The following is a 27,374-nucleotide window of genomic DNA, read 5'->3' as shown; positions in this document are numbered from 1 at the left end:
TCATTTCACTTTGTGCCCTCCTTGTTCTTACAATAAGTGTAGATAAGAGCTGGCCGGCTATCAATGGTCACTAACACCGTAGCGAATTCGGTGACGAAAAAATGTTTCTATGTGATGATTTACAAAATAATCATAATGAAGACATACACAAGTCCAGAAGGTGAGTCCAGAAGAACCTATCTAGAGTAGAAGATATATAAATATAATACCAAATATGGAACCTAGTACTAGTAGCAACCCTACAGATACCTCAAATTTTGTGGAAATAACAATGGATGTACATGAGGTTGTTCCACCACCACATATGAGCACTGTAAAAAGAGTCAAAACCAAATTCAAGGAAACATTTTTCCCTGATGATCCTATACGCCAATTTAAAGGACAACCACTTAATAAAAAGTTCATCCTTGGAGCTCAATATTTTTTCCCTATTCTCCAATGGTTACCTAATTACAGTTTCGAACTCTTTAAATGTGACCTTATCGCCGGCCTCACCATTGCTAGCTTGGCTATCCCACAGGTTTTTCATCAATTTATTTCTCTTAATTACTTAATTAATCAAAAATGTTTTATGGACACCCACTTTTTCATACATCAGCAACACCCGGTTATTCATGTTTAAAAATATGGTTAATTTAATTCGCGTCTGTGAATTGAATTAACTATCTACTCAATTGAATATAACCATATTTTTTAATGTGATCAACCGCATGTCCAACAATTTACATAAAGTAATTGTTCATGTATCATTGATGTTAATTAATTAACTATATTCCTTTTGAACTTAACTTGCTTAATTTTCATCATATTTAATTATGGAATTTGTTATTCAGGGAATTAGTTATGCTAAGCTTGCAAGTCTTCCTCCAATTATAGGACTATGTGAGTATGTTAATTAATTTTAGTTATTTATATAAGTTCAAAAATGACAGTGTGAGTGTGAGTGAAAATTAATGTATGTTAACAAATATTGTTTTTAGATTCCAGTTTTGTTCCACCACTAGTTTATGTTGTTCTTGGAAGTTCAAGGGATCTTGCTGTAGGACCTGTTTCTATTGCCTCTCTTGTTTTGGGATCTATGCTTGCAGAGGAAGTATCTCCTAAAACACAACTTGCTCTTTTTATTCAATTAGCTTTTACATCAACTTTTTTTGCTGGTATTTTTCAAGCCGCTCTTGGAATTCTAAGGTAATAATATCGCTCTCTTATTTGCATTTGCATTATATTTTGTTTTACTTTGAGAAGTTATTTTTTATTTTTAAATTATTGTATTATACAGGCTAGGATTTATTATTGATTTTCTATCTAAGGCGATTCTGATTGGGTTTATGGCTGGAGCTGCTATAATTGTGTCTCTGCAACAGCTAAAGAGTTTACTTGGAATCACACATTTTACTAAAGAGATGAGCATTATTCCTGTCATGCGTTCTGTTTTTGACCATATTGACGAGGTTAATAATTTCTCTTTCGCAAGTTAAACTTTTTCCAAATTATTTTTTAAGAATTTGTTTCTCGAAAAAATTCCAGACTATTTCTCTTTTCCGGATAAAATTGGGAACTTGGGCACTAGGGCCTATTTTTTATTTATGGTGCCTAGTATATTTGAGGCTTTATATAAAATGGACTCATGCTTATTGTATTTTTGGTTTGGCCCCTCAAATTGACAGCTCTAGTACAATGTATTGTATTCTTAATAATGTTGTATTTGTAATTTTTGTGCAGTGGTCATGGGAAACAATAGTTATGGGGGTTTTCTTCTTGGGGATACTTTTGCTTGCAAGACATATTGTAAGGGGTTATTTTTCCTGTAATAGTTAAGTTCAATGTATTTTTCTTCTGCCATTTCTATTTGATACTCTTAAATTTCTATCGATTTAATTTTATCGATGTATGAAATGGATGGTTTGATTGGATCTCTTTGTGATTAATTAATTATAGTTTCAAAATGTTGCACATTTTGGCTAACTTGCATTAAGCATCTTGTTGATAATAAAAAAATGTGTGGAGACCGTAACATCCCGGATTTTTGACACAGACCATAAAGAAACCAGAACTATTTTGGGTATCAGCCGGAGCTCCTCTTGCCTGTGTCATCATTTCTACCATCCTCAGTTTTGTAATCAAGGGTGAACATCATGGCATTAGTATAGTATGTTTAATTCTCCCTCTTAACTAATGCTTTGTCAATGTTATCATTATTATGAGTAGCTAGTTTCTAAATTAAAAAAACAATGTCTTGTTACTATCTAGATTGGGAAATTGGAACAAGGAATAAATCCTATTACAGCCAAGATGTTGCTTTTTCATGGAAATTATCTTGGTCTAACCATCAAAACCGGGATCGTCACTGGAATTTTATCACTCACTGTAAGTTTCACTCTTTTCCGCTGAATATTTTATAGGAACTAAAAATATATTTAATAAAAGATATAATTACATCATATTGTAATAATTGCTCTTTAATTTGTATAATGAACATCATTTAAGCTTTGTTGTTTTTCTTAGTGTCAAAGTACCAAACAATGTTTAAGCCGTGAAAAAATATTGATGGATAAGTGTATGAAACAGGAAGGAATTGCAGTTGGAAGAACATTTGCCGCTCTTAGAAACTACAAAGTTGACGGAAATAAAGAAATGATAGCAATTGGGCTAATGAATGTGGTTGGCTCTACTACATCTTGCTATGTCACAACAGGTTCTCCTTTCCGCGCTAAAAACAAAGAAATTTAATCAAGCCCGTTGGTGTCAAAAACACATACTAACCTATTTAAATGATGAATTTTAGGATCTTTTTCTCGATCGGCTGTGAATCATAACGCGGGTGCAAGAACAGTGATGTCAAACGTAGTAATGTCCATGACAGTCATGGTGACACTTCTATTTCTTATGCCATTGTTTCGGTACACGCCTAATGTTGTATTGGGTGCAATCATAATAACAGCAGTAATTGGCCTCATTGATATCTCTGCTGCTTATCTCATTTGGAAGATCGATAAATTCGATTTCATTGTGTTGTTGACGGCATTCTTTGGTGTTATCTTCCTCTCTGTCCAATACGGTCTCGCTCTTGCGGTAAGTTCGTTTATGGATTCTACAATTTGTCTTAAAACTAGTATTATGCCAGCATATTTTTTATGGAATTACTACTAATTAATGTTTGATGCCTACTTAAGTAATTTTCTTATCAAGATATTTTTTGTAGTCTATGGTAACATAAGAACTTTTATATTTTGCATAAATCATATATATGCATTATAAATAACCTAGATAATAGTTCATTTGGGCAAGTTTTTCGCACTTTTCTTTGAATAGGTAAAAAATTAATCTAAGACCTATTTGATGAATCATTATGATTGACAAAGAGGAGATGCTCATCTTGTTGATCAGGTCGGATTGTCAATTTTTAGGATCTTACTGCAAATTACAAGGCCTAAGACAGTGATGTTGGGGAACATACCGGAGACAAACATATATAGAGATCTTCACCACTATAAAGAAGCTATAAGAGTACCTGGTTTTCTTATTCTAAGTATAGAAGCTCCAATCAATTTTGCTAACATAACGTATCTTCATGAGAGGTTGGTTCTATTTTTACAAATTTAACAATTTTGTATAATATTTCTAGCTACATTAAATTATTAAATCATTAACATTTGTTATTAGGATATTGCGATGGATAGAAGAAGAAGAAGAAGAAGAAGAAGAAGAGGATACCAGAACAGAAAACTTTGGCCTTCGATATGTTATTTTGGAAATGTCAGGTAACTTCATCAAATTTTGTGAATGTGACCATATATGTTAGGACTAGTAGAGTTTTAGGACAGATGTTGGACACAATGTTAGGACATTGTGTACTACTGACCGTTAGGCCAGATGTTGAGTACGATATCTGGGACATTATGTACAGAGTGCCTTAGCCAAGTGTGTGTAGTTGCTTGCATAACAAGCTAGTCCTTGTAAAGTCTATATAAGGCATTTGCCTATCATGAATCAAAGTGAATCACACCCTTTACTCTAACAATATAACATTGTTATTCGATTTCTTATGAATCTTGTTGTATTAAAATTGGCATATTTACTTTAAGTTCAAAGTAGCTAGAAATAATTTTTTTAGAGCATATTGCATAACATGTTTCATACAGATCCAATTATAAATGATATGTATGATCTTTGAATTTTCAGCTGTTGGTTCCATAGACACAAGTGGAGTTTCACTTTTCAAGGAGTTAAAAGTAGCATTAAAAATGAAGGGTGTCGAGGTAACATTGTTAAATTCTGAAAAATTTATATGGTATTTATTTCATATATATGATACATAAATTATGACTAATTGGAATATGTTATGACAGCTTGTATTGGTGAATCCTCTTGCCGAGGTTATTGCAAAGCTGAAAAAAGATGATGAAGCTAATGATTTTATAAGAGCTGATTACCTTTTCTTGACAGTTGGAGAGGCTGTAGCTGCACTTTTATCAACAATGAGGAGTCAATCACCAAGCATGGATGAAGTGTTACATACAATTGTGACTGAGTGAATATATATATATTCTTTATAAAGAAGTAGCATCAACAAAATAGAATAGAGTAGATTTTTGTATAGATAGAATTGAATATATATTCTTATAGTTTAGAAAATATAGTTCCACTAGACATCTTGTAGACTTAAAATGTACATGTGTTTTGAGCACATATGGCTCAACAAAACTACTTGTGAGGATATCAAGTTTATGTATATAGATAGATAGTTAGATAATATATAAAATCTTCTAAATATATATACCACAACTGACAACTCCAATTGATCATTAGAGCATCACCTGGTATGTATATCGTCGATCTATTCTTACGTGATGTTTCTATACTACCAAATATACAACTGTTCCAATAAAAATAACATAAAAGAAATGAAGAAAAAAAATACTCTCTCCATTTCAAATTAGTTGTCGTTTTAGAAGAAAAAAAATATTGTTTCAAATTAATATGAAACGGGGGGAGTAGTATAATATCTTTTACAACTAATTAATATGTGAACAACTAATCTCCATTATTTTTGCTAATAAAAATAAAAAACTCATTCTCCTTTAAATATAATTTTTTTAATGAGGTGTCATATTTTTGAGCAAAAGTAAAGGAGAATTTAATTTTTCTTTTTTACTTAAACATAGGAGATTAGTTATTTTCACATTAATTTTAGATTTTTCTCATAAAAAAAATAAAGTATAAGGTAAACAATAAAAAAGAACATCCGTCCAAAAAAAAAAAAAAGAACAGAGTGTCTGGTAGGTATAGTATATCTTTTACGACTAATTAATATGGAAACAATCAATTTCCGTTATTTTTGCTAAAAAGAAAACTCATTCTCCTTTAGATTTTAATTTTTTTAATGATATGTTATCTTTTTGAGAAAAAATAAAGGAGGTTAGTTTTTATTTTCTACTTAAACATAGGAGATTAGTTGTATCCCACATGAGATGGCTATACTTATGAATTTGTCAACCTCTTCTATTGCCATGTCATACCTATGCGAACTAGATGCTAGGAGAACGTTTTTAATGAAACCAGAATCTCGTGTATGCTGCTATTATTATTGTTGATACTAAAAAAAATGTTTGCAAAACTTTATGGAAACCCTAATTCACGCCAAATCCTCTCAAGGGCTATCTTTTCCTTAATAATAGCTAAATCATACTTAACTATTTGTATATTAAAACTATTTTTTCCTAAATACACTCAAGACGGTACAATGAATAATACTCATAATAAAAAATAATTAAGGTGACATGTTGAATTCCATCTACTTCTACGGAAGACTAAAACACCTATAAAAACACTTGTTTTCTTTCTTTATCTGAAGGTACTCCTCTCCCACCTTCCTATATTTCATTTTCTTTTTTTCATTTTCACTAAAACATAAATTTCATCTACTCCGGTGGTTATGATCGTTCTCTTTTCGATGAAATTGATCATTTTGTTGTCGCATATCGTATGTATGAGATTATGAAAGGTTAGTCATTCTTTTTGTTGCAACTACACAAAAAGTGCATAAGGTTAATATTGCATTTTGTATGCTATTGCTATTGATATAATAACCGCAAACAAGTTAACATTTTTTATACATAGATATTTAACAAGTTAAATTCCATCTACACCATGAATTTCATCTACTCCTGTAATTATGACCGTTCTCTTTTAATCAACACCAACTCCTCTCAAAGAGTGGTATCTTTTCCTTAATAATAGCTAAATCATCCTTAACTATTTGCATATCAACTATTTTTTCCTAAATACACTCAAGACAAATACAATGAATATTAACTTTATACACACATATACCTGACAGGTTAAATTTCATGTACTTAAAACATATAAAAACACTCAGATAGTACTCCTCCCTCAGTTTCCTTTATTTCATTTTCTTCTTTTCATTATTACTAAATCACAAATTTCATCTACTCTATGGTTATGATCATTCTCTTTTCAATGAACATTTTATCGTAGCATATTAATTGTGTCTATGAGAGGTTATGAAACGTTAGTGATTCTTTTATTGCATTTTATTTGCTATTGCTATTGATATAACAACAACAAACAAGTTAACTTTGTACACATAAATACTTGACATGTTAAATTTCATCTAAAACTAAAACACATACAAAAACATTCTTTTTCTTTCTTTTCTCACACAGGACTCCTCCCTCGTCCCTCGTCCCTCGTCTCTTGTGTATTTAATTTTCTTCTTTTCTTATAATAAACAATAAATTTCATCGAAATCAGTTGTTATGATGGTTCTCTATTTTATAAAACTAATCATTCTATTATGAAATTTTAATGATAAAATACAATATATATATATATATATATATATATGGGGAATGCTACAACTACAACACATCCACTAGCTTTTATGAAGATGTATTTTAGCATTCAACACCTTTTGTCTTGGACAAAAAAATTGACATAGTTTCTTAAATAATCTTCAGGATTATTTAATGAATGAACATTATTGACAAATCTAGACAATTTAAATTCTTATTGTAAACAATTATGCATCTGCTTCATAAATATTGGTTGATCGGTGATGCTACTATGTGAATCTGGTTCATAATAGTTATTTATTTCAATGGGCTGAGGTTTTAAAAAGAGTCTATTCCAATATTGGAATTGTGTATTTAAAAATCAAAGGTTGAACCATCAGATAAGATTGGACCAAAATGAAAATCAAACACACTTAAAATGTGTGTTGCACAAATTCTGTCATTTTTGCGCAATAGTGTATATTGAAATTGTCTCTCATTGAAAAAAAATAAGACAATTGCTCTTTTGCTTTATATATATATATATATATATATATATATATATATATATATATATATATATATATATATATATATATATATATTTGTGGTAGAATCACTATTAATGGCGAATGTAAACAAATGGTAAGAGTTCTTTGCCCATTAAACATGAAGGAGTTGCTGTAAAAGAAGATGTAAGCTACTATTTTGATCCCTTATGTCAATTTGAGATTTTACTTTTCTAATTTTCCTAAGTTATGTAATTAATGACAACAAATCATGGTAGGTTCATTCATCCGACATGGATGAATTAAAAAACTTTGGCCACATCATGTTAAGCAAAGTCGTCATAATAGAGACCACGTTGCACAAGCCACCAAAAACCTTTGGCTAAGTATACATTTCGCCGATCCAAATTTTCAACAGAATAGAATGTTGACACTATCACCGTTATATCATCGGATGATGATGACATAAACAAGACGAAAGAATCAACATCAAAATATACAATGTATGTCAACATTGTATTTTGATGTTGATTCTCGTCTTGTTTATGTCATCATCATCCGATGATATGATGGTGATAGTGTCAACAATGTATTCTGATGAAAATTTGTATCGGCGAAATGTATACTTAGCCAAATCTTGTTTGCTGGTTTTTGGTGGCTTCTGCAACGTGGTCTCTATTATGACCATTTTGCTTAACATGATGTGGACCAAGTTTTTTAATGCATCCGTGTCGGATGAATGAACCTGCCATTATTTCTTGTCATTAATTACATAACTTATAAGAAAAATCAGAAAAAGTAAAATTAAGGGATCAAAATAGTAGCCTACATCTTCTTTTACAACGTTTCCTTCATGTCTAATGGGAAAAGAACCCTTACCATCGCCATTAATAGTCATTCTACCACATATATATGAATATAAAGGAGAAGAGCAGCTGTGTTATCTTTTTCAACAATTTCAATATATATACTACTGCTTATTTGAGCATTACCTTAATATATGAAAAGTTAATCCAGGTTAATTATAATGGTAAGGTAAGCTCAGTTCATTTGTCATAGACGTAGTCATGTAACCGTTTGCTTGGCCACTAGCCAGACTGATGGCAAGTTGATTGTCTCTTTGGGAGGCAGTGGCCCCTGCAGGGTTTGGGACATTTCTTCAGCAATATAGCCTTGGCTACTCTAGCAAATGAAAATGTGAGCAATTGATTAAAACCTCACTAGTGGAGAAAGTTATGTTGATTTGATGATTTTGTATGCATTTTTTAAAATTTCTTTTCTTTGAAGATTAATTATTTTAAATTTGGCTGTCATGAATTGCACTCACTGAACTGTCAACCCTGACATAAAAATGGAGTATGTATATAAATTGAATAATATAGTTTATAGATTTATTTGGTAGAGACTTTAGATGATATATATTGTTTTCAATACATTTGTTTCAAAACTTATTTCGGGAACCTATTGTGTTCTTATGATTCTTCGGTTAGACATTTTTTTTGCATTGAATCATTTAAGTACCATGATTCTACCGTTTTGAAAAAAGTAGTGAATCATGGTACCGAAGAATCATAAGAACACTGACATTTTTTTTGCATAGCCCAAAAAGTGAAAAAAGTGTCATCAACAATATGATGGGTTAGACATTTTTATTGTTCACTCTCGTTTTGTTTTCACTTTCTCGTTCTTAAAAGGGCATGTGTAGAGTCAACCGAATAGTTGATATAGACAACAAACAATATTTTGTTTGAGTTAACCGATCATATTGTTGATGGCACTTTGGGCATCTGCATATTAATTGCATAAAAACAAATCCTTCTGAATGGATTTGTCTGCTATTCTGAACTATTCTTATCTATTGCATGAAGACAAGATTACCTCCTATTTTTCTGCTTCAAATCTTTCTGAACTATTGTCACACGTACTATTGAGGGATTACACTATTATTTGTATGAGACTTATGTAATCTTGTTTGTTTACATGCCGAGTATCCTAACTTTCAAATATTATTTGTATTTGGCAATATGTGTTGGCCTTACTTCTTGTTCCTCAAGATATTGAAGATCATTGCTGGTAGTTGAAGAGGGATATAGATGTTCCTTTAAAAGGAGTCACCGATCGAATACTTCTATCTCAATCACCACCCGTAGTGAGTTTGTTACTTAACCAGTGAACTGAGTTTGCTACCTAGGTAGTGAGGAGGATATTTTGGTCATTTTAGAGGGCACATGAGAAATTATGGAGGGCATGAAAAGAAATCCTACCTAGCTTAGAGGATATTTTGGTCATTTTAAAGGGCGTATGAGAAATTAACAATATGTGAATGTTAATTTTAAGGTTAAATATGTTTAGTTCATATAAAATTACGAGTTTTTAAATTTAGTTCCTTAATGGATGGCAGTACCGTCAAAGAGCCAATTCTGGTCCCAAAAGAAGATATTGTGTCCTGTTACTATGCTCCATTATGTTATATCATTTCATATTTATTGGTTCGGCGATTAATTTTAACGAACACTAAATTTAATCAGTTAGTTTTCCCTGCTATAGGTTGGTTCATAAACTATAATTTACATCCAATATTTCTTTTCAAACAGAACTAATAAAGCAATTAATGTTAATACGAAAACTCAAATTATGCAAACTCAATCCTTGATGCCCTACTTGTAAGTTTTAATCTATGATGGACATTGTACACTTTCTTTATTAAAGTCTTATCATTTGTATCTCTCTCTTTCAATGTGGATATTATATTTCGATGCGGGACCATATTCCTTGTCATTTCGTCCACAAACTCCTTCTCGAGGTTTCAAACGACCAGCAACTAGATGACCTTAAAAAACAAAAAAGAATACGCATGTCTCTATTGTTTTTAAGCAGATAATACTCAGCCTTAAAGCAAGTTGGAACTTTTGATACAACAATGCAGCAGTTGGATGAAAATTGCTACCAGTAAACTTTCTTTCTTGGTTTTATGTCTTTAGATGTTCATCAATAATTCATCTTTCATTATTTTTAGATTTGTATAGCGAAAAGTGAGCCATGGCCCGGCCCTCATCATACCATGTTTTCGTCATCAAATTATTTACATGTGGATTGGTCAATACTTCAACGTATCTTTGAGATTAACGAACCGCAATGCGCGTTCTAAATTGAACCTAGACTCAAGAAATTAGTGACTGTAGTTAGCCTATATGGACTCGCCACTTGAAAACTCGAGCCCTGTAAACGAAAGTGTTTAGAGAAGAACCAACGCACAATCCTGACGACCATCATTGACGCCTCCTTTGATAAAGTGAATAACCAACAATTGCTGACATTAGAAATGTCCAGAGAACCTGCCCACGGAGTCAAATAAACAACAAAAATTAATAAAAACAAGAGAAACCGTGAATTCAAAGTCAGCAATCACTTGGGGGTATAGGGTTTTGCATGTACCGTATTTATAGCAAGCCATTTTTCGAGCCTTCTAATCTTTGATTGCATCTCCTCAATAATGCCTTCAATCGGAGAGACTACCCTACTTGACGAGGATTCTGAAGAAGAGCTACATCCCTGTTTCAACAAGTTTTTTCTGCTAAATAATAATGCCTAAAAAATTATATTAAATGCTTCACAAATGCAAATAAGAAGTAAATTCAAGATTGCAGTAGCTTTGAACCAATGCAGGAGTCCTATGCAGTATAGGTGTGCACAGCAACATTAGCAAATGTCAAATAGAAAGGTATAGACTTCTAGAAGGTGCCTAACAGTTAGGATCAATCAGGTTATGTTAAGATGACGGGGCTGTAGCCCCTTATGACGTTGCAACCTCTTGGCTTCACTATTATATTTAAGAATACTATGATAATGATATGATATAGCGAAATATCAAGCACCCTCTCTTTATAACATCAGATTAGCACACTTGTTCGTTCATAAACTAAACATATCCCGGACATAGGTCCAACTTTCTTCACCTTAAAGATGAAAGCATCCTCCAAAACTAGCACAAATGATAGTTTTCATTGATCTTTCTCTAAGGTTCTATTTATGTCTCAATTTCAAGAGTGGCAATATTTCAAAGAAAAGTGTGCTTATACCAGTCCTCAAAGCTGAATAGAGTTTGTTAGAACATCTAGAAGATGCCGAATAAATTATATATGATGGGTAAATCACACAGTCCTCGCATTAAAAGCCTGAGTTACATTTTCCTCTTATTTTAAAACTTACACTCTCCTTCCAAGATATGTAAATATATTACACTTATTTTAATGGTGGTGAACATATGAACGTGTTTTCCATTGTTGCAACTAATTATGAACACTTTATCATTGATTTTAGGAATTTAGAAGTTAATATCAAGGTTTAAATTCTCATTCATCATCTTTGAAACTTTACCCAAAAATCTTTGGTTTATCTATATATATATATACACATCAACGACACTGGCAATAAATCATAGGCGTAAGAAAACAGTCGCTGAAAGCATAGCAATACAACTCTCAAGTTAAGGGTGATCTTGAAATTTTCTCTTCTTATTTTATTAATAAATTTTATTTTTGTTGCTTAAATGAGTGTTTATTTGAAAAACCACAACTAAATGGGTCCAAAACGTTTGCCCCCTTTTAAACAAAAGAGAATATATTCACAATCTATTTGCCCCCTTTTACTAAACACTTGGATAATATTTGATGAAGGCCCAAATAAATAAACTAAATTTTGTCCAAGAAGTAAAGGATACCTGAGATTGAATAAAGTCCACAATCTCTAGCAGCCTTGTTGATTGCTGAAAGTTAATCCCACCAGAACTTCTCTCTACTGTTGGTAGTCTTTCCAAAACTATTTCAAGGTAACTCTACCGAAAAACAGACAAGAATAATAATAATAAATTAACCACCATCCAGACATCACAACAGACATGGTTGATTAGAAAATAAGGGAACTATATCAAACAACAATGGCAATACCTTAGTAGTATATGAACCATCCAATTTAAGCATTGAACCGGCTGCTGCCACAGCATCTTTAGAAACACCCTTTATCTGAATGTATTGACCAGGGACATCTTGAAGATGATCAACCTCAATTAGAATCTACCGCGGAAAAATTGGGAAAAGAAAAAAAAAACTTCAGTCACAAGTTAGTAACTGAGTAACCATAAATAAGCCCAGAGGTGATCATGTCAAATAAATGAAATAATCATCTTCCAGCAGACCAATAACATGATTCAATTATTCCTATGTGCATATGCAATGCATGTGCAACAAATTTGCGTAGTGTAATAAAAGAAAATTAAGATACTGGTACAACTACATAACTAGCCAGAAAGTGATTCTTGTACTTGCAAATGAGTTACTATGCCCAATCAGCCAGACGCAATCAGAATGCTTCTTTACAAAACAAGCTGTGCACATGTGGGAAATTTTACATCAAAATCCACACACAGACAAACACACTCACCATCAACTAGTATAAGCATGGTGAATAGTATTACACTCAAGCGATTAGGAAAGTCCAGAGTAATTAATATTGTTGTGTACCAAAATGAAGGGAGCGAGGATCATTGCTCAGTCTAAGCATTAGTATAATGTATAAATACAAGTCTAAACGGTATAACCACTCTACCATTCTGACTAATTAGTAATAGAATATCCACTGTATCTTGCATCTCTCCAAATTGCTTTCCATTTTCCTTCTCACTCCCTAAAACTCTCATTTATCAACAATATAGCATAGATTTACAACAAATCCCAGTTCAATTATAAAAGTGATTTTCAAAAAGACTTAAAATATTTATCATGAAAAATCGCTATTGCCTAATTGACACTGATGATAGCTGAGCAAGTTCTACCTTTCAGAATCACATTAGAAGAGATATCAATATGTAGTTAACAGTTCAAGAATTCTTCATCATAAATCTGAACTAGAGTTCTAGTGAACAACCCATTAAAAAATTCAGTTGCTAAAACCAAATTTAATCATCATGGTGCTATCAGCCGAGTTAGGTTTAGAGGAGGGGAGAACTAGGAGAAACAGGAATGAATTCATTTCAGCCTGTAAATTTTATCAGTACTGGAAACATGAATTTTCAGTCAAATGTAAATCGTAAGATAAATCATGTGACCTTTCCATCCTGATAGATGAATGCAGACGCTTCAATATAAGCAACTGCTTGATACCTGACAGATAAGTGCTACCAATCAATAATAGTAATATGTAAATACACCAACTGTTGGACAAATTGGAAGAAAAAAAATGAAAGAAAGAAATCTGCAAGAGGTGTCAACCGTTTTGTGAAATACAACACATTCTTATGTTAGAATATAAGAAACCAAAACCTGTGATCTACAAATGGGGTGATTATCTTTTTGTATTGAAATGTAGCTTACCCAAGGTTAAGAAGACCAGCAACCGTGGTAATGCTAATATCAAAATCCACTTTAGGCTGAATGATGAAGTTTCCTTCTCTGATAGGCTAGTAAAAGATAATATGAAATGAAATTTAAACAAAATAAAATAGAAACTGATCCACAACCTATATATGTGTGAAGATTTACACAAGTAAATGATGGGGAAAACAGAAAAATAAATTCAACCTCACGTATCAGTAATGCAAATCTGCCTTCACATATTCTGACCCGAATACAATCACTATCTGTCAGTTGACCATTAGAAGGGATCCCAGGAAGTCTCATGTAAATATCAATAAACTTCTGCACTGAACTGCAAAATTTTGCTGGATCAAGAATTGCTAGAATATCTTGATAAGCTACCTGTAATTTATTGCTATCTTCAGTAAAAATGTTGAACAAAACCTGGTCATATATTATGATTTATAGATAGATAAACACCTTACTTTTTTGTTACTCTTCAATACAAACAGTGAACTCTCGGGAGAAAGCACAGGGTCAAAGTCGTTTCGAATTTTAAGCTGCAGTTCAATATTAAACGGGGATACATCAGATACCCATCAATTCTCTGAAAGCAACTATCCACTATCTAAAAATAAAAACAAATATTCAAAGACAGTACTTCTATTAAAGATCTATGTGAGAGCTTAGAGAAAAATGAGAGCTGAGAGAAAAAAGAATGGACTATCATCAACAAAAAACCAAGTTTTATATTATTGTTGTAGTGTCAGTAATCATGCATGAAAGCTTATGCAAACAAAATATTATTCAAGATTTACAGAATCACATTATTGTAATGTGCGATAAAAGCATGCTACCCACTAACATGTGCATGAACAAGATGAGGTTCAATAAGCTGCTGGAACATTGGAAACACTGTCATCATGATCTCATTTTGGGAAATAAAACACCCCACTTTACTCTTATCCCTTTGAACTCGTGAAATTAAATGTGAATGAACACCTCCTACCTGTTTCAAGTACGAAAATAAGTTATGCAGTAGGCCACGGCTAAAAATAAATAAATAAATAAATAATGAAATGTAATAGGCTTCAAAGATGGATGGTAACTCATTCTTACAACAGCAATCCACAAGTCAAGTGATATTCGGATATCAGGATGCAAAGCATAGACACCTTCAAATATAATCTGGTCAAAATCAGGAGATGAACTCTCAGAACTAGAATGAACAAATAGGAAAAATAACTGATGGGAACCCCAAAATCAGGCAAAGAAAAATAATGAAAATAAGAGATAACAATGGATAAATACTAAATAGTAATATTTTGTTGATAATAGTAGTACTAGTAGAGTATTTCTTTAACTACTCCCAGAGGTTTGACACAACTCAAAGAAGAATCCTACTCTGGCCCTAATAGAATACTATTCTCATCCTAAGCCATTAGGTGTCTAGTGGTGAGGGATTTGGGTAGTATGCATGAGGTCCTAGGTTCGATCCTCATTGCCAACATTGTAAACCAAAAAAAAAATACTATCCTCACCCTTGCCCCTAAAACCTATTCTTAAATACTGCTAAGGAAAACAAAATAAGATAATATCTTTACTGAGAAGATGTTATTCTAATATATTATTAAGGCAATAAAATCAGGTAATATCTTTATTATATCATACTAATAAAAATATTCCTATTACTAAGAAAATATCTTTGAAGAATATTTTTACTAAGATATTATTCAGAGTATATCTTTATTGTTAATTGCTAATAAAATATTCCTACTATTAAGTAACACCTCTCACTCTGCCACATAATCAATATATTTCCAAACCGTAGGCCTATAATGACATGGACGATACCTACCAATAACTAACTAGCATAACAGAAATTGCAACTATATCAAGAAGTATGCATACAGACAAACTAAGATGCTTAGGATACTTAAATTTGTTATATGCATATATATTCTTCATTTTCTGTTATCCTCGAGTTTGACAAACCGAGGTAACATGTAAAAAGTGGGTGTGGACAACTTTTGGATGTGAAGTGTAAACGGTGTTGTGTTCCTTTGTGGGACAAATTCATCAATATATTTCTTCCCTCAATTGATCATTATATACCATTCCACTGACACAGTGCATCCTGGGATTTCAACAAGTACACTGTACTGCAGTTAATATCCTCATTGTGTCACTGAATCCCTATAGCAGACCGATGGTGTTCATGATTCTGGATGCTTTTGGCATGGTAAATTTAAAGAAACACCCAGGTCAAACACGGTGTACAACTTTCAAGTATCAGGGGAAACAATTTAATGACTGACCACTCCACAATCTTCAGAAACTTCAAGTTCCTTGAAGCCACTCCGAGCACCACTTTCCAAGTCAAATATAGGTACTTTGGTTCTTCGGCCATTTCTTATATCATCAATATTCTGCAAGGACTCAAGAATATGAATGTTAAATAATCCATAAGTACAATTCCCAAAAAGTATCCAGAAACTTTGACTAACCAAGCATTTAAAGCAATGAAATAAACCATTTTGGGGTAAATAGAGACAATATCCTCATCCTCATCCATTTTATTTTCAGGTGAGTATAGTTATTACTTATTATTGCCATCATCTTAATTTAAGATACAGTTGGGAAACAAGCCATTACCATTAAACTTTGAGGCAAAAATTAATGAAAGGGTCCAAAAAACTTTAGACCGTGGCAAATAGATGACTTAATGGCACTAAATCAGCATGATCATTATAAAGAAAACTCTTCAAATTTGGGTTGGGACTAACTCAACCCTTACGAAACCGGCTTGTGAGGTGAGGGATGCCTCCAACTTATATACACACTTTCAGGCCATATGGCATATACCATCCAATGTAGGACTCTCAACATACCCCCTCACGCACATCTAATGTGTGATTCGAGTGCCTGATAGTGGGTGACCCAACAGATCTTGGATGAGCTCGGATATTATCTTAGAATTTGGGTTGGATCTAACTTAATCCTTACGAAAATGAATTGTAAGCTGAGGGGTGCCTCTCACTTATAAACATAATTGCATGTAAGGTGGGAGGTGCCTCCCACTTATAAACACATTTTCACGTAAGGTGAGAGGTATGTTTCTTTATGAACTCATTTCAGGTCTTATCTCTATTCAATGACTTGAGTTTTTCCCAATACAGGAAAAGTTTTAGCACAAGAAATAATGAAAAAGATTCATTCTGCATAAGAAATTGTTGAGAGTTCACATTGACTAGAGATATAGCATGAGTAGTGCTTATAAGGTTTGGGCAACCCTCGCCTTACAAATCAGTTTAATGGAATTTTGAGTTAGACTTAGACCCGAATCCCGAATTCTAAGATTGTATTAGAGCTTATCCTAAATCCATCATTGGGCCAAGATATATGTTATTTCACCTGCATTTATCCACACTCCAGATGTCTTGTCCTCAATGTGAGGGGAGTTGAGATCCTTGTTATTCCACCCCGTTGATCCACATTTCAGATATCTAATTCTAAGTAAGTGGGTGTTGAGATTCCGACATCAACTCAAGATATGGCCTAAGTAGTTCTTATAAGACTAGTCCTCGCATTAAAAGTTGTGGGGTTGAGTTAGGCCTAAAGCCCAAATTCTAAGCAAAACAAATCCATTTATACACATGATTTCAAGTACTTGTGAAGTTAGGTTGATATATATATGAAACTGCAACATCAATTGATGATAAAAAAAATAGGTAGAGTAACACAATAAATTGTATTAAAACTATTCAATTACCTTACCTTTGACAGCAAAGATAAATCAAGTGAGCTGAAGTCATCATATTTAAAATCCTTAACTTGTTTGTAATAACTTTCTAGGGAAACTATTTCACAACCAATTATATTTGCCATTTTATGAGCCAAACTTGTCTTCCCACACCCACTTGGACCACCTGAAAAGCGTAATTTTCCTATGAATCAGTCATTTCTTGGCACCAAAGATGTTATATGTATCTGAAAAGCGTAATTTTCCTACAGATCAGTCATTTCTTAAAACCAAATATATTATATGTTTTGCGATGAAGATAATTTGTTTAAGCAAAATTCAACCCACTCTAGTATAAATAATTTGATTCATTATTCTTAATATGCTACCTGAATTGTTCATTAATTACTTATCAATTTTAGTAACTAAATGCTTTGACCTATTTATAAGGCCTCTACCTTAAACGATATTCCACTCCTTCTGAAATGCCTCCTTTTTTTATATATATATTTCTAGAAAATTATAATGGAATGTTATTTCATTTGTTGTTAGATTTATCTTCTAGAAATATATATATACACAGCTACTTGTACACATGGTTCTGTGTGGCAGAGTAAGACAGCAATGTGCAGGCAGTCTGCATGGTAAATATGGAGAAACACACAAAAAGCAAGAGGAGGTATGAGGAAAGGTCCATATTACCAATTCCAACAATGACTGGGACACCTTTATTCTCCAACAAAGCCTGGAACAAAAATTTATAAGTGATAGATTTCAATCATACAAATAAATAGATAAATATAAATTCCTTATGGAATTGCAATCTTCAAAAAATGAGGTCCAGAAGAAATTTCCAAGTTTATCCTCCTTACTTGTATTGCTTGAACTGCCAAAAGCAATCCCCTATCCAGGTCATATGAATCAGGCATTGGAGCAAGCTTAACGGTGTCCCTGAAAGAAGAGGGGTCTGTGGTTGCTTCATGAGAGAAGTCTCGATACAAAGGAAAACTTATGTAGACATCCATAAAATTATCACCAAAAATATCAGAAAAAGTTTAGGATGTGTAATTCCAATTCATGGAAAAATACCTAGGACTGTGTTGTCATGATGGGAGGAATCTGAAGACGTGAAATGCCAGGTAGCCACAAAAGGTTCGGTTTTTGATTTAGTTGGGGATCGAGTCCATGGCTGAGATAAATCCTCAAGCCCGGTAACAAGATTAGTGGTAACACGAATTGGCTTTGGTGCAACTATTGCTGTTTCTCTACTGCCAGCCACAGTTGTATTAGACACAAGTGGTGGTGTACTAAGACGGGGTACACCTGCAAGCAAAACAATTGCACCGTTCACTGACAAATACAAATCACGGAACAACAAATTGAAATTGTTCTAGTTATTGATATCAAAAAAAAAATTGTTCTAGTTATTATTCTGTAAATCACTGTGAAACTAATTGACCAAATTTTATCCACAAAACAAAAGTATCCTATTGTAACATCCATCACCAAATATAAGAAAGAAGAATATCAAACAACAGGAAAAATAATTGAATTAATTGAATATGAGAAGACTGGTGAGAGTATGCATCCAAATCCATACCTTTTCTCTCAAGAATCATTTCCAGATATGATTTAGTAATCCAAGGTCCATTGATACCCATCCTCAATGCTTCCTTTCCAACAGTCTGCAGAATATTTTACAGTCCCTCGCATAAGCAAACCACTAGCCAAAGAAACTATTTATTATAAAAATGAAAGAAAATAAAATATTCATACTATAAGGACAAGGGGAAGCATTTCATAAAAGAATATGCTAAGGGAGAAAAATAGTCAGCAGAAAAAATAACTTGAATGAGCAAAACACAATAAAGTTTTGGTCCTAACTAATGATTTTCAGATTAAAGATGTAATTTGTGCTGTTAAAACTGAAAGTATTAATATTAAATATAGGTCACTAGTTCAAACCTAAATAAATTTGAAACAGCCCAGGACTATGAAAATTGATAATGAATGTGCTACGAAGTACAAATCTAAGCAATCAACTTAGAATTAACTTTTCAGAGCAGCAACAGTGAAGGTACCCAAACACTAAAACAATCCTAAAAAATTGCAACAAATACAACCTAGTGCATGGAAGCAGACAATCCTAAAACAATGCCAAACATAAATTTATTCTTGCTTATATTTGAGATCAAAGGAAGTACTATATGAAAATTATAAAGTAATGAGAAAAAGAATGACCAAGACTCAAAATAAAGGATATTAAATAGATGTATAAAAAATACAAAGTATTAACACTAATTTATAGTTTATACTAGTAGTAGACTCTTAAACAAATAAGGAAACAACTGATAAAATATGGAAATCACTCCTGAGACAATCAAATATACTCTAAAATATTCTAAGATACTCTAAAATATATTTTTGGATTTTTTTTAATAGATATTTTAACTAATAATGTAACATTATTAAATATTAACACCATCTGCATAAACTCAACATGGTGAGACACTAAAAAGTGAAGAATAAGTGTAGTAAAAAAAATTCGATTTTAAAAGGAACATAATTTAGAGTCATAATAAAAATAAAATTATACCTTCCTATCGGTTCCTCTCATGACCATGAATGTCTCGCCAAGAACATCAATGGTTTCAAATGACATTGAAACCTTGCCATAATTGACAGTTGTGGATGCGCGTTTATAACTAACCACAACAATGTATCCAAGAGCCAGCAACCCGCCCAACGTCATTCGTCCAACCTGTTCCAACACTATAACAATGAATGGCAAACAAAACCTGCTAAGAGAAGAATGGGCTCATTTTTTCTCAATGGACAAGAGGACAAGTTCAATGGAAGGAAAATTTTTAAGTGGCAATCCCAGGAATATTAGAAATCTACAAAGTTTTTGACACAGGAACTAAGACAAAACACCATATTTTAGTCAAGCTTAATAACAACAAAACACCATGGGAACGAAGACTGGGGAAAACCATTTAATTATGAATTTCGAACTTCTGAATTCATGTCTATACCATCCTGAAAATAATTATAACCTCTCATACTTCAATAGTATACAGTGATGTTTCTCTTGTTCCCGTCGTTCAAACTGCAGTCATTCTCATAATACAATTTGATATATGTCGACAAAGACCGGTTCAATTCCCTATTCAGCAATACCAGTTATACTGGTTGAAGCTCCCTTCCAAGCCAAAAAAGGAACATATGATATCTTAATTTTTTTATTGAAAAAAGAAATTCCAAGTCCATAAAACATTTTGCTATATTCTCGGATTTATCCCGAAATTGAAATATTGTAATCATCCATCAAACATTTTGATAGTACATGTATGACAGAAAAGACACAATATACAACTTAACAATCACACCGTTAATTTCCAAAAGGACCAGATGAAGCTAGCCTAAATTTTCATATTGAATGATGCAATCTCGGGAGGACGCTAACTCGTGCCTTTAAAGCATCAACTACCTAGCCTTATTGCTAGAGATAACATCTAAGTTTTGGATGCATTCATGAGCCGAGGGAAGATGATTGACAAGTCAACCGCTAAACTTTTTTGTGGGACATATTAAGATGGACACGTTTACAACTTCCACGGACCCCGAAATTCATTTAAGTGTGGAGGGATACATGTCGCCTTCTTGCAATCAGCAGGTTAAAACGTGACAAAAGATATAGGTTTTTGGTTATATATCCTTAAACTAAATGCCGAACATATGAGATACACCCCACTCATGCTGTTTAATATAATTCTGCTATCAGAAAAAGACAAAGAGGAAAATCCAAACTAAATTGAAAATACTCATACCTCAAACTCAGCTTTCGGCCGGATGATGAAATTTTTGTCAACAATCCTCTGGTCACCAAGGGATAAATAGTACCTAATTCCAGACTGCCGCACTTTGATCCAATCATTTATCCCTGCTTCTTCACTAGCCGAAGGTGGTCTAAGGTACATTTCAATAAAACTGAAAGCAAAACAAGTTTTCCAGTGAAGATATTTAAAATTTTCTAGTCATCACCAACCTCTTTTTCTTCCTAAGTTCAAAATACTAACTTATCTGTTTGAGCTTGATTTCCTTGCAAGGAAGAACCTGGATGTTCATCTGAAGACTGTCACAAAATTTAAAATATAGTAAAAAGCTTGAATTTTTCCCTCCAAAAATCCCAAAACAAAATAAAAAAAATTATTAAAAAAATAAGACAACAAATATATTTGAAAAAACTATACTGCAATGAGACAGAAGAATATTAGAAGAAAACGCCAGAAAGCAAAACTAATATTACACAGTTCCTCTCAAAACCCAGAGGTAATGCGAAAGAATAAGCAGTAAAAGGGCACACAGAACATTAACAATTCATACTCGCTTTATATTAAACACTACCAGGGAAATGAACTTCAAATTAGACATTCATTCCCCAGTCCCCAACAATCTCTTATTCCTGATAACCCGTATTCAAATAATCACTAGCCTGATTTGGTCCAGCAAAAAAAAGGGAAAAGGCCAGCCCAATTCACAAGGTCCCCTTCCCAGTACCCTAAAATAAATATGATGCAAGGTTAAGAGGCGAGAGAAGCACATGATTTGTGTGGAACAGATTAATATGAAAAGTTCCTACATAATTGCTACTGTTTTCTTTGTCATCCATATATGGTAGGTTTTATAATTTTATTGCTTTTGTGTGTTTAAAGAAGTAATGCATTTAGTCAGCAAATTGCTTTCTTCTAATTCTTAGTTTGGTTCCCCCTAGGATGAATTGTTCTGGAGAACCTAATACGATCATGAGTTCCCTAAACATGTGGAAGGAAACTTATAAAAAATGCACAAAAAATATTTGGATGAAGATGCTTGAGCCCAACTTGAAGCCCAATTCATATGATAAGAAGCATCCATGGGTTGATTTGTGGTCTAATAATATTGGACTAAGTAGAAAACAATTAAGTCCAATTTTCTTTATTTTTATTGTAATTTTTGTTTTTAGTATTAGGAGGGTTTTTAGATGACCTTTAGTTGCTCCCTAGGCTCTCTAAATGCTTTCTAGTGGTGCACTAAGTCATTATATTGGCTAGTGGGAATTTATAAGCATGTTAGTGGGAATTTCCTAAGTCCTATGATGAATGTATGGTAGTGGACAATAAATCCTACGATGTAAGGATAGGCTATAAATAAGGCTCTCATGTACTTTTCAAAAACAACTTGGAATATAATCAAATTTGAGAGTTTTGCTAGTGAGAACTTTTTATCTGTTCTTGTGATAAGAACATTGTTCTTGAGATAAGAACTTTATAGTGTTGGTTCTACCGACAGGTCGCGGTTAGGGTCAAGTTCCTCTTTTCCTTGATAACTTTGGTTCTACCGGCAGGTCGCAGTTAGGGTCAAGTTCCTCTTTTCCTTGATAACTTTGGTTCTACTGGTAGGTCACGGTTAGGGTCAAGTTACTATACCTGTTTTTCAAGACGATCCTAAGCAGTCGCTTATCAGTTGGTATCAGAGCTTCGGCTCTTGAAATCAGGTTTGGTCTATCATCTTTTTTATCTTGTTAAAAAAAATAGTTGAAAAAAAAATGGAGAAAGAAATGCATGTCTCAATGAAACAGTTGGAGAAGTTAATACTTCGAGAATTTCAAAAAGTTCATGAAAAGTTTGATCGCATAGAAAGGAATTATAGAAAAAATTATAAAAAAATAGACAAAGAAAAGGAGAGAGAAGATAGAAGGATGAAAAGTGAGGAACAAACAAAAAAACATTGCAAATTTGATGTATTTTGGGGTAACTTCCAAAATAAAGAGATTGGTAGAGAGAAAAGAAAACAAGAGAGCAAGGAGAAACTTGAAAGTGAAGTGAAGGGAGAAGAGATTATTGAAAAAGATATTGAGAACATTTTTGTGGCTATAGAAAAGTCACCACTCCTAAGAGTGAGAAAGAAAAAGAAGAGATTATTGAAAAAGAAATTGATAGCGTTTTTGTGACTACCGAAAATGCCATCATTCCATCTAATAATGTTTCTTTTACTTCTTATACTCTAGAGTCTTTATCTCAAGGAGAAGTTATTGAAGAAAATAGAAATTCCAATTTTGAGAGAAGTAAAGAAAAGGAAGTAAAGAACATAGAAAAAAAAATTTGAAGAAGCTAAATTAGCCCACTCAAACTGGCAGAAAATAGAAAATTGTGAGAGAGAATATAATGATGTTATAGAAGTGGAGGAGAAAGAAAATATTGAGAGAAAAGAAGAAAAGAAAAATGAATGTAAAGCGAAGGAAATTTATGAGAGAAAAATAAACGAGAAGGTTGAAAAAGATGACAACTTTGAGAAGATTGAAGAAAAAAAATTCAACTTGCAAAAAGAAAGGGAATATCCAAAAGAGAGAATTTTTGTTACTAATCCTTTAGTTATTTATGCAGGTTTGGATTTTAGGAAAAATCCTCTTGAAGAGGGAGAGAATGATACGATCATGAGTTCCCTAAACATGTGGAAGGAAACTTATAAAAAATGCACAAAAAATATTTGGATGAAGATGCTTGAGCCCAACTTGAAGCCCAATTCATATGATAAGAAGCATCCTTGGGTTGATTTGTGGTCTAATAATATTGGACTAAGTAGAAAACAATTAAGTCCAATTTTTATTTTTATTGTAATTTTCGTTTTTGGTATTAGGAGGGTTTTTAGATGACCTTTAGTTGCTCCCTAGGCTCTCTAAATGCTTTCTAGTGGTGCACTAAGTCATTATATTGACTAGTGGGAATTTATAAGTATATTAGTGGGAATTTTCTAAGTCTATGATGAATGTATGGTAGTGGACAATAAATCCTACTATGTAAGGATAGGCTATAAATAAGGCTCTCGTGTAATTTCAAAAACAACTTGGAATATAATCAAATTTGAGAGTTTCTCTAGTGAGAACTTTTTCTTTTTTCCTGTGATAAGAACATTGTTCTTGAGATAAGAACTTTATAGTGTTGGTTCTACCGGCAGGTGGCGGTTAGGGTCACACTTTTCTTGATAACTTTGGTTCTACCGGCAGGTCGCGGTTAGGGTCAAGTTCCTTTTTTCCTTGATAACTTTGGTTCTACCGGCAGGTCGCGGTTAGGGTCAAGTTCCTTTTTTCCTTGATAAGTTTGGTTCTACCGGCAGGTCGCGGTTAGGGTCAAGTTACTATACTTGTTTTTCAAGATGATCCTAAGCAGTCGCTTATCAGAACCCGAGTTCGATTCCTGGTGGAAACAATTCTTGGTCAGGCTTTACTTACCTCGCGGCCGAACTCTGGGTTACCGGGGCCACTTTCACCCTGAGAACCAGAGGGTTAATACCAAAAAAAATAATTCTTAGTTTGGTTCAGTAAAGTAAACCCTATGGTTTGAAGCCTGCTGAATCTTATAAGGCTCCAAAAATAAACCTATATCAAGGATTCCATGTTAAAGAAGATGACCAACTTCAATAGCAAAAACATGCAGCTAAAAGATTTCCAGTAGACAAGGAAGGAAGGGATGAAAAAGAAAAACAACTGGGACCGGAGAGAAAAAAAACCTAGCAAACTTAAACGTGAAGAATAAAAATAAGTTCACATACAAAAAGGCAGACATCAGTACTAAATTATAGATGATAGAGACCTTGCTTCTGCATTTGACCTTGTAGATTGCCTCTCTAAATGATGACACAAAGCTGTTGTTAATTCTGATCTGCCAAAAGAAGGAAGAGGAAATAAAAGTGTTAGCTGTGAAATTTGGACATGAGAATAAGAAAGCAACCAACCTGAGCATGATGAAGATCTGACTCGATGTGCTTCCTAAATAATGGAAAAATGCTATCTATTAGGTAATCCAGTGAACAAGAATCTCCAATGTCATACCGAACTTTAGAAAGTAGGCTAAAATGAACACCACCAACCTGATTTACAAAAAAAAATATGCTTTGTATTACTATTATCTTGAAACTTATATGCAAGTAATGCAACTAATAGCATAATGAAGGCCATATATTAAAGTGCTACAAAAAATTACCACTGCAACTCGAATATCCAGTAAAGACCGCAGTTTTGCATGCAATGCATATGTACCATCAACTATTACCTGAAACGAATGATGTTAAAAAAAATAAAAAACACAGAACTCCTTCAAAAGTACGGTTAGCTCAGCTTACCACCCCAGATGAAGCACTCATTATTTTTTTATAACCAACACGTCTCTTTTGCTGATAATCAAACTCTGGAACTAATGTATCATTGCCTTTTGTCAAATCCTAATAGCAACATAGAAGCATGTTATAATAAAAATAAAAAATTGCAGATAGCAAGACATAAGACTCATTTGCATTTCTTGCTAAAATAATAAGTTAGTCCCGTCCCGCCGATAAGTATATATTAAATTGACACGTAATATAGTGAGTTCAGTGCAAACCTCAAGATTCTTGATTAAGGTATCAAAATCTATAGAATCCAGAACATTCCCTTCGTCAACTCCATCACAATAATTCTCCATTGATATAACAGTACAGCCAAAAACAGATGCCACCTTTTCTGTTAAGCTTCAGGAGCCCACAAAACAGAGAGAAAAAATTAAGAGAAAACAAAGGCCACAACATCATACACCTTTCTTCAGCAAACCACATCCAAATTAACATATAGTCAAATACACGATCAATCAACAATATCAATACCTTACCTTGTTTTACCAGAACCGCTCGGACCACCAATGCCAACTGTAACAAGGCCATCCTTTTTCTCTCGTAGTTCTTGGATAGATTTTACCAACAAATAATATCCATGATCAAAAGACTGCACAATTTCATTCACATTTTAGCTATAAATTAGCACAAATTTCATGGATCATGACAATTAAGCACACAAAAGTACATTAATAGCAATACCACTCTATCTGCAAAATATAAACTTCGCCACAATAATTAACAACACACTCATTCACACACACAAACAACACAAATTAAATTACAACATAGTTCTGAACTTTCAAATAGGAAATCATTTTATTACTCAGCTATCAGGCACGGTCATTGACAAGGAAAAATAATAAATTATCAAGCATTTAACTACAAAATCAATAAAACTAATTTTGGAGCCCTAAAATTGAAGAAAGGGATAAAAAAAAATACGCATAAATTTCAATTCATATATCATCACAAGCAACAAAGTGCATCGTATAAGCGATAAATGAGAAAATCAGCGAATATGAAAACGGAAGAAAAAGTTGATGAATGGTGTATATACCACATGGAGAGGGAGAGATTGGAGAATCGATGAGGAAGAAGTTGAAGGTTGTTGTTGGAAGTAATCGCGTCCTCCTTCGTGGAAAACTCGCTGAACAACTTCATCATCCATATTTTCCGATCAACACTGCCACTTTCTGATTCTTCGTTGTGGTGAGAGAGGAATCTTTTGTGGAGTGTGATGGAATTTTGAAGAGAAATGGAAATTGAAAATACAATGACTTGTTTTTACTTTTTTTGTGGTTGGTTGGTTGGTAGCGAGAATATATGTAATTAAGTTGTATTTGGAATTTCTTTCAGATTTTGGGTTGGGGGAGTATGCGTGTCTGTTTCTCTCACCCAAGTTCCCCCACTTTCTTCTCCACGTCTTTTGCTCATACAAGTTTCCTTTTTCTTGACAATAAGTTTTCTTTTTTCTCAACCAAAGATTAATTATTGCTAGAAGAAATAAGAGTTTCGGTCTTTTTAAATATTTGATCTATCGTTCGATTTTTGGTTAATTGTATGAAAAACATTTAGTTGGAATGAAAGAACTTAACTTATGTGTCTCACATGCAATGGCGGAGCCATGAATATTAAGTCTGGACAAAATTTTAACGGCAAATCAACATGTAATATAACATATAGTCATCAATCGAAATAAAAGTGGCAGTGTGCAGGTGGTGGTGCCCGGTGGGCAAAGAAGTTTATGGTCAGAGCCTGGGCAAACTGCCCATGCATGTTGGGCCTTAGCACT

The 27,374-nt window shown here is 33.1% G+C and overlaps 2 protein-coding genes across 5 annotated transcripts; one reads left to right on the top strand and one right to left on the bottom strand.

The window, feature by feature from the left end:
• The first annotated feature begins 214 nt into the window (after positions 1-214).
• On the top strand, positions 215-4,769 carry LOC123907294 (probable sulfate transporter 3.3). Its single transcript, XM_045957493.1, has 13 exons — positions 215-520; positions 834-882; positions 981-1,188; positions 1,280-1,451; positions 1,723-1,788; positions 2,036-2,149; positions 2,251-2,367; positions 2,569-2,695; positions 2,786-3,072; positions 3,388-3,578; positions 3,664-3,761; positions 4,183-4,259; positions 4,350-4,769. The coding sequence occupies exons 1-13, from the start codon at positions 215-217 to the stop codon at positions 4,533-4,535; spliced, it is 1,998 nt and encodes a 665-aa protein (XP_045813449.1). The 3' UTR covers positions 4,536-4,769.
• Positions 4,770-10,164: 5,395 nt separating this feature from the next.
• Positions 10,165-27,035, bottom strand: LOC123907292. Of its 4 annotated transcripts, none has more exons than XM_045957491.1 (26): positions 26,640-27,035; positions 26,077-26,189; positions 25,813-25,939; positions 25,556-25,654; positions 25,417-25,485; positions 25,169-25,303; positions 25,027-25,095; positions 21,475-21,530; positions 21,226-21,385; positions 19,992-20,156; positions 18,996-19,080; positions 18,485-18,718; positions 18,268-18,362; positions 18,098-18,140; positions 17,431-17,582; positions 15,972-16,082; positions 14,773-14,841; positions 14,519-14,662; positions 14,139-14,213; positions 13,879-14,055; positions 13,672-13,757; positions 13,407-13,461; positions 12,250-12,375; positions 12,024-12,137; positions 10,739-10,855; positions 10,165-10,638 (listed from the first exon to the last, which is right to left on the bottom strand). In XM_045957491.1, exons 1-26 carry the CDS (start codon positions 26,748-26,750, stop codon positions 10,573-10,575), a joined length of 2,853 nt encoding a protein of 950 aa, XP_045813447.1. In that variant the 5' UTR covers positions 26,751-27,035; the 3' UTR covers positions 10,165-10,572. The 4 variants fall into 4 exon arrangements, 2 of the variants coding, with proteins under 2 accessions (XP_045813447.1, XP_045813448.1); XM_045957492.1 differs by having other exon boundaries at positions 25,813-25,931; positions 26,640-27,019; XR_006809194.1 differs by lacking the exons at positions 10,165-10,638; positions 10,739-10,855 and having other exon boundaries at positions 12,250-12,686; positions 26,640-27,021.
• Between the last annotated feature and the right edge of the window lie 339 nt (positions 27,036-27,374).

The sequence above is a fragment of the Trifolium pratense genome, linkage group LG2, assembly GCF_020283565.1.
Source record: "Trifolium pratense cultivar HEN17-A07 linkage group LG2, ARS_RC_1.1, whole genome shotgun sequence".
NCBI classification, from domain to species: domain Eukaryota; kingdom Viridiplantae; phylum Streptophyta; class Magnoliopsida; order Fabales; family Fabaceae; genus Trifolium; species Trifolium pratense.
This window is presented reverse-complemented; position numbering and strand designations above follow the sequence as displayed.

Coding starts and splice junctions, on each gene's coding strand:
- LOC123907294 (XM_045957493.1), top strand. CDS start 215: ATGGAACCTAGTACTAGTAGCAACCCTACAGATACCTCAAATTTTGTG. Junction 1,452..1,722: donor TTTTTGACCATATTGACGAG/GTTAATAATTTC, acceptor ATTTTTGTGCAG/TGGTCATGGGAAACAATAGT. Junction 1,789..2,035: donor TTTTGCTTGCAAGACATATT/GTAAGGGGTTAT, acceptor TTTTTGACACAG/ACCATAAAGAAACCAGAACT.
- LOC123907292 (XM_045957491.1), bottom strand. CDS start 26,750: ATGGATGATGAAGTTGTTCAGCGAGTTTTCCACGAAGGAGGACGCGAT. Junction 26,190..26,639: donor AATCTCTCCCTCTCCATGTG/GTATATACACCA, acceptor GAAATTGTGCAG/TCTTTTGATCATGGATATTA. Junction 18,719..18,995: donor AATGATTCTTGAGAGAAAAG/GTATGGATTTGG, acceptor TTTTGCTTGCAG/GTGTACCCCGTCTTAGTACA.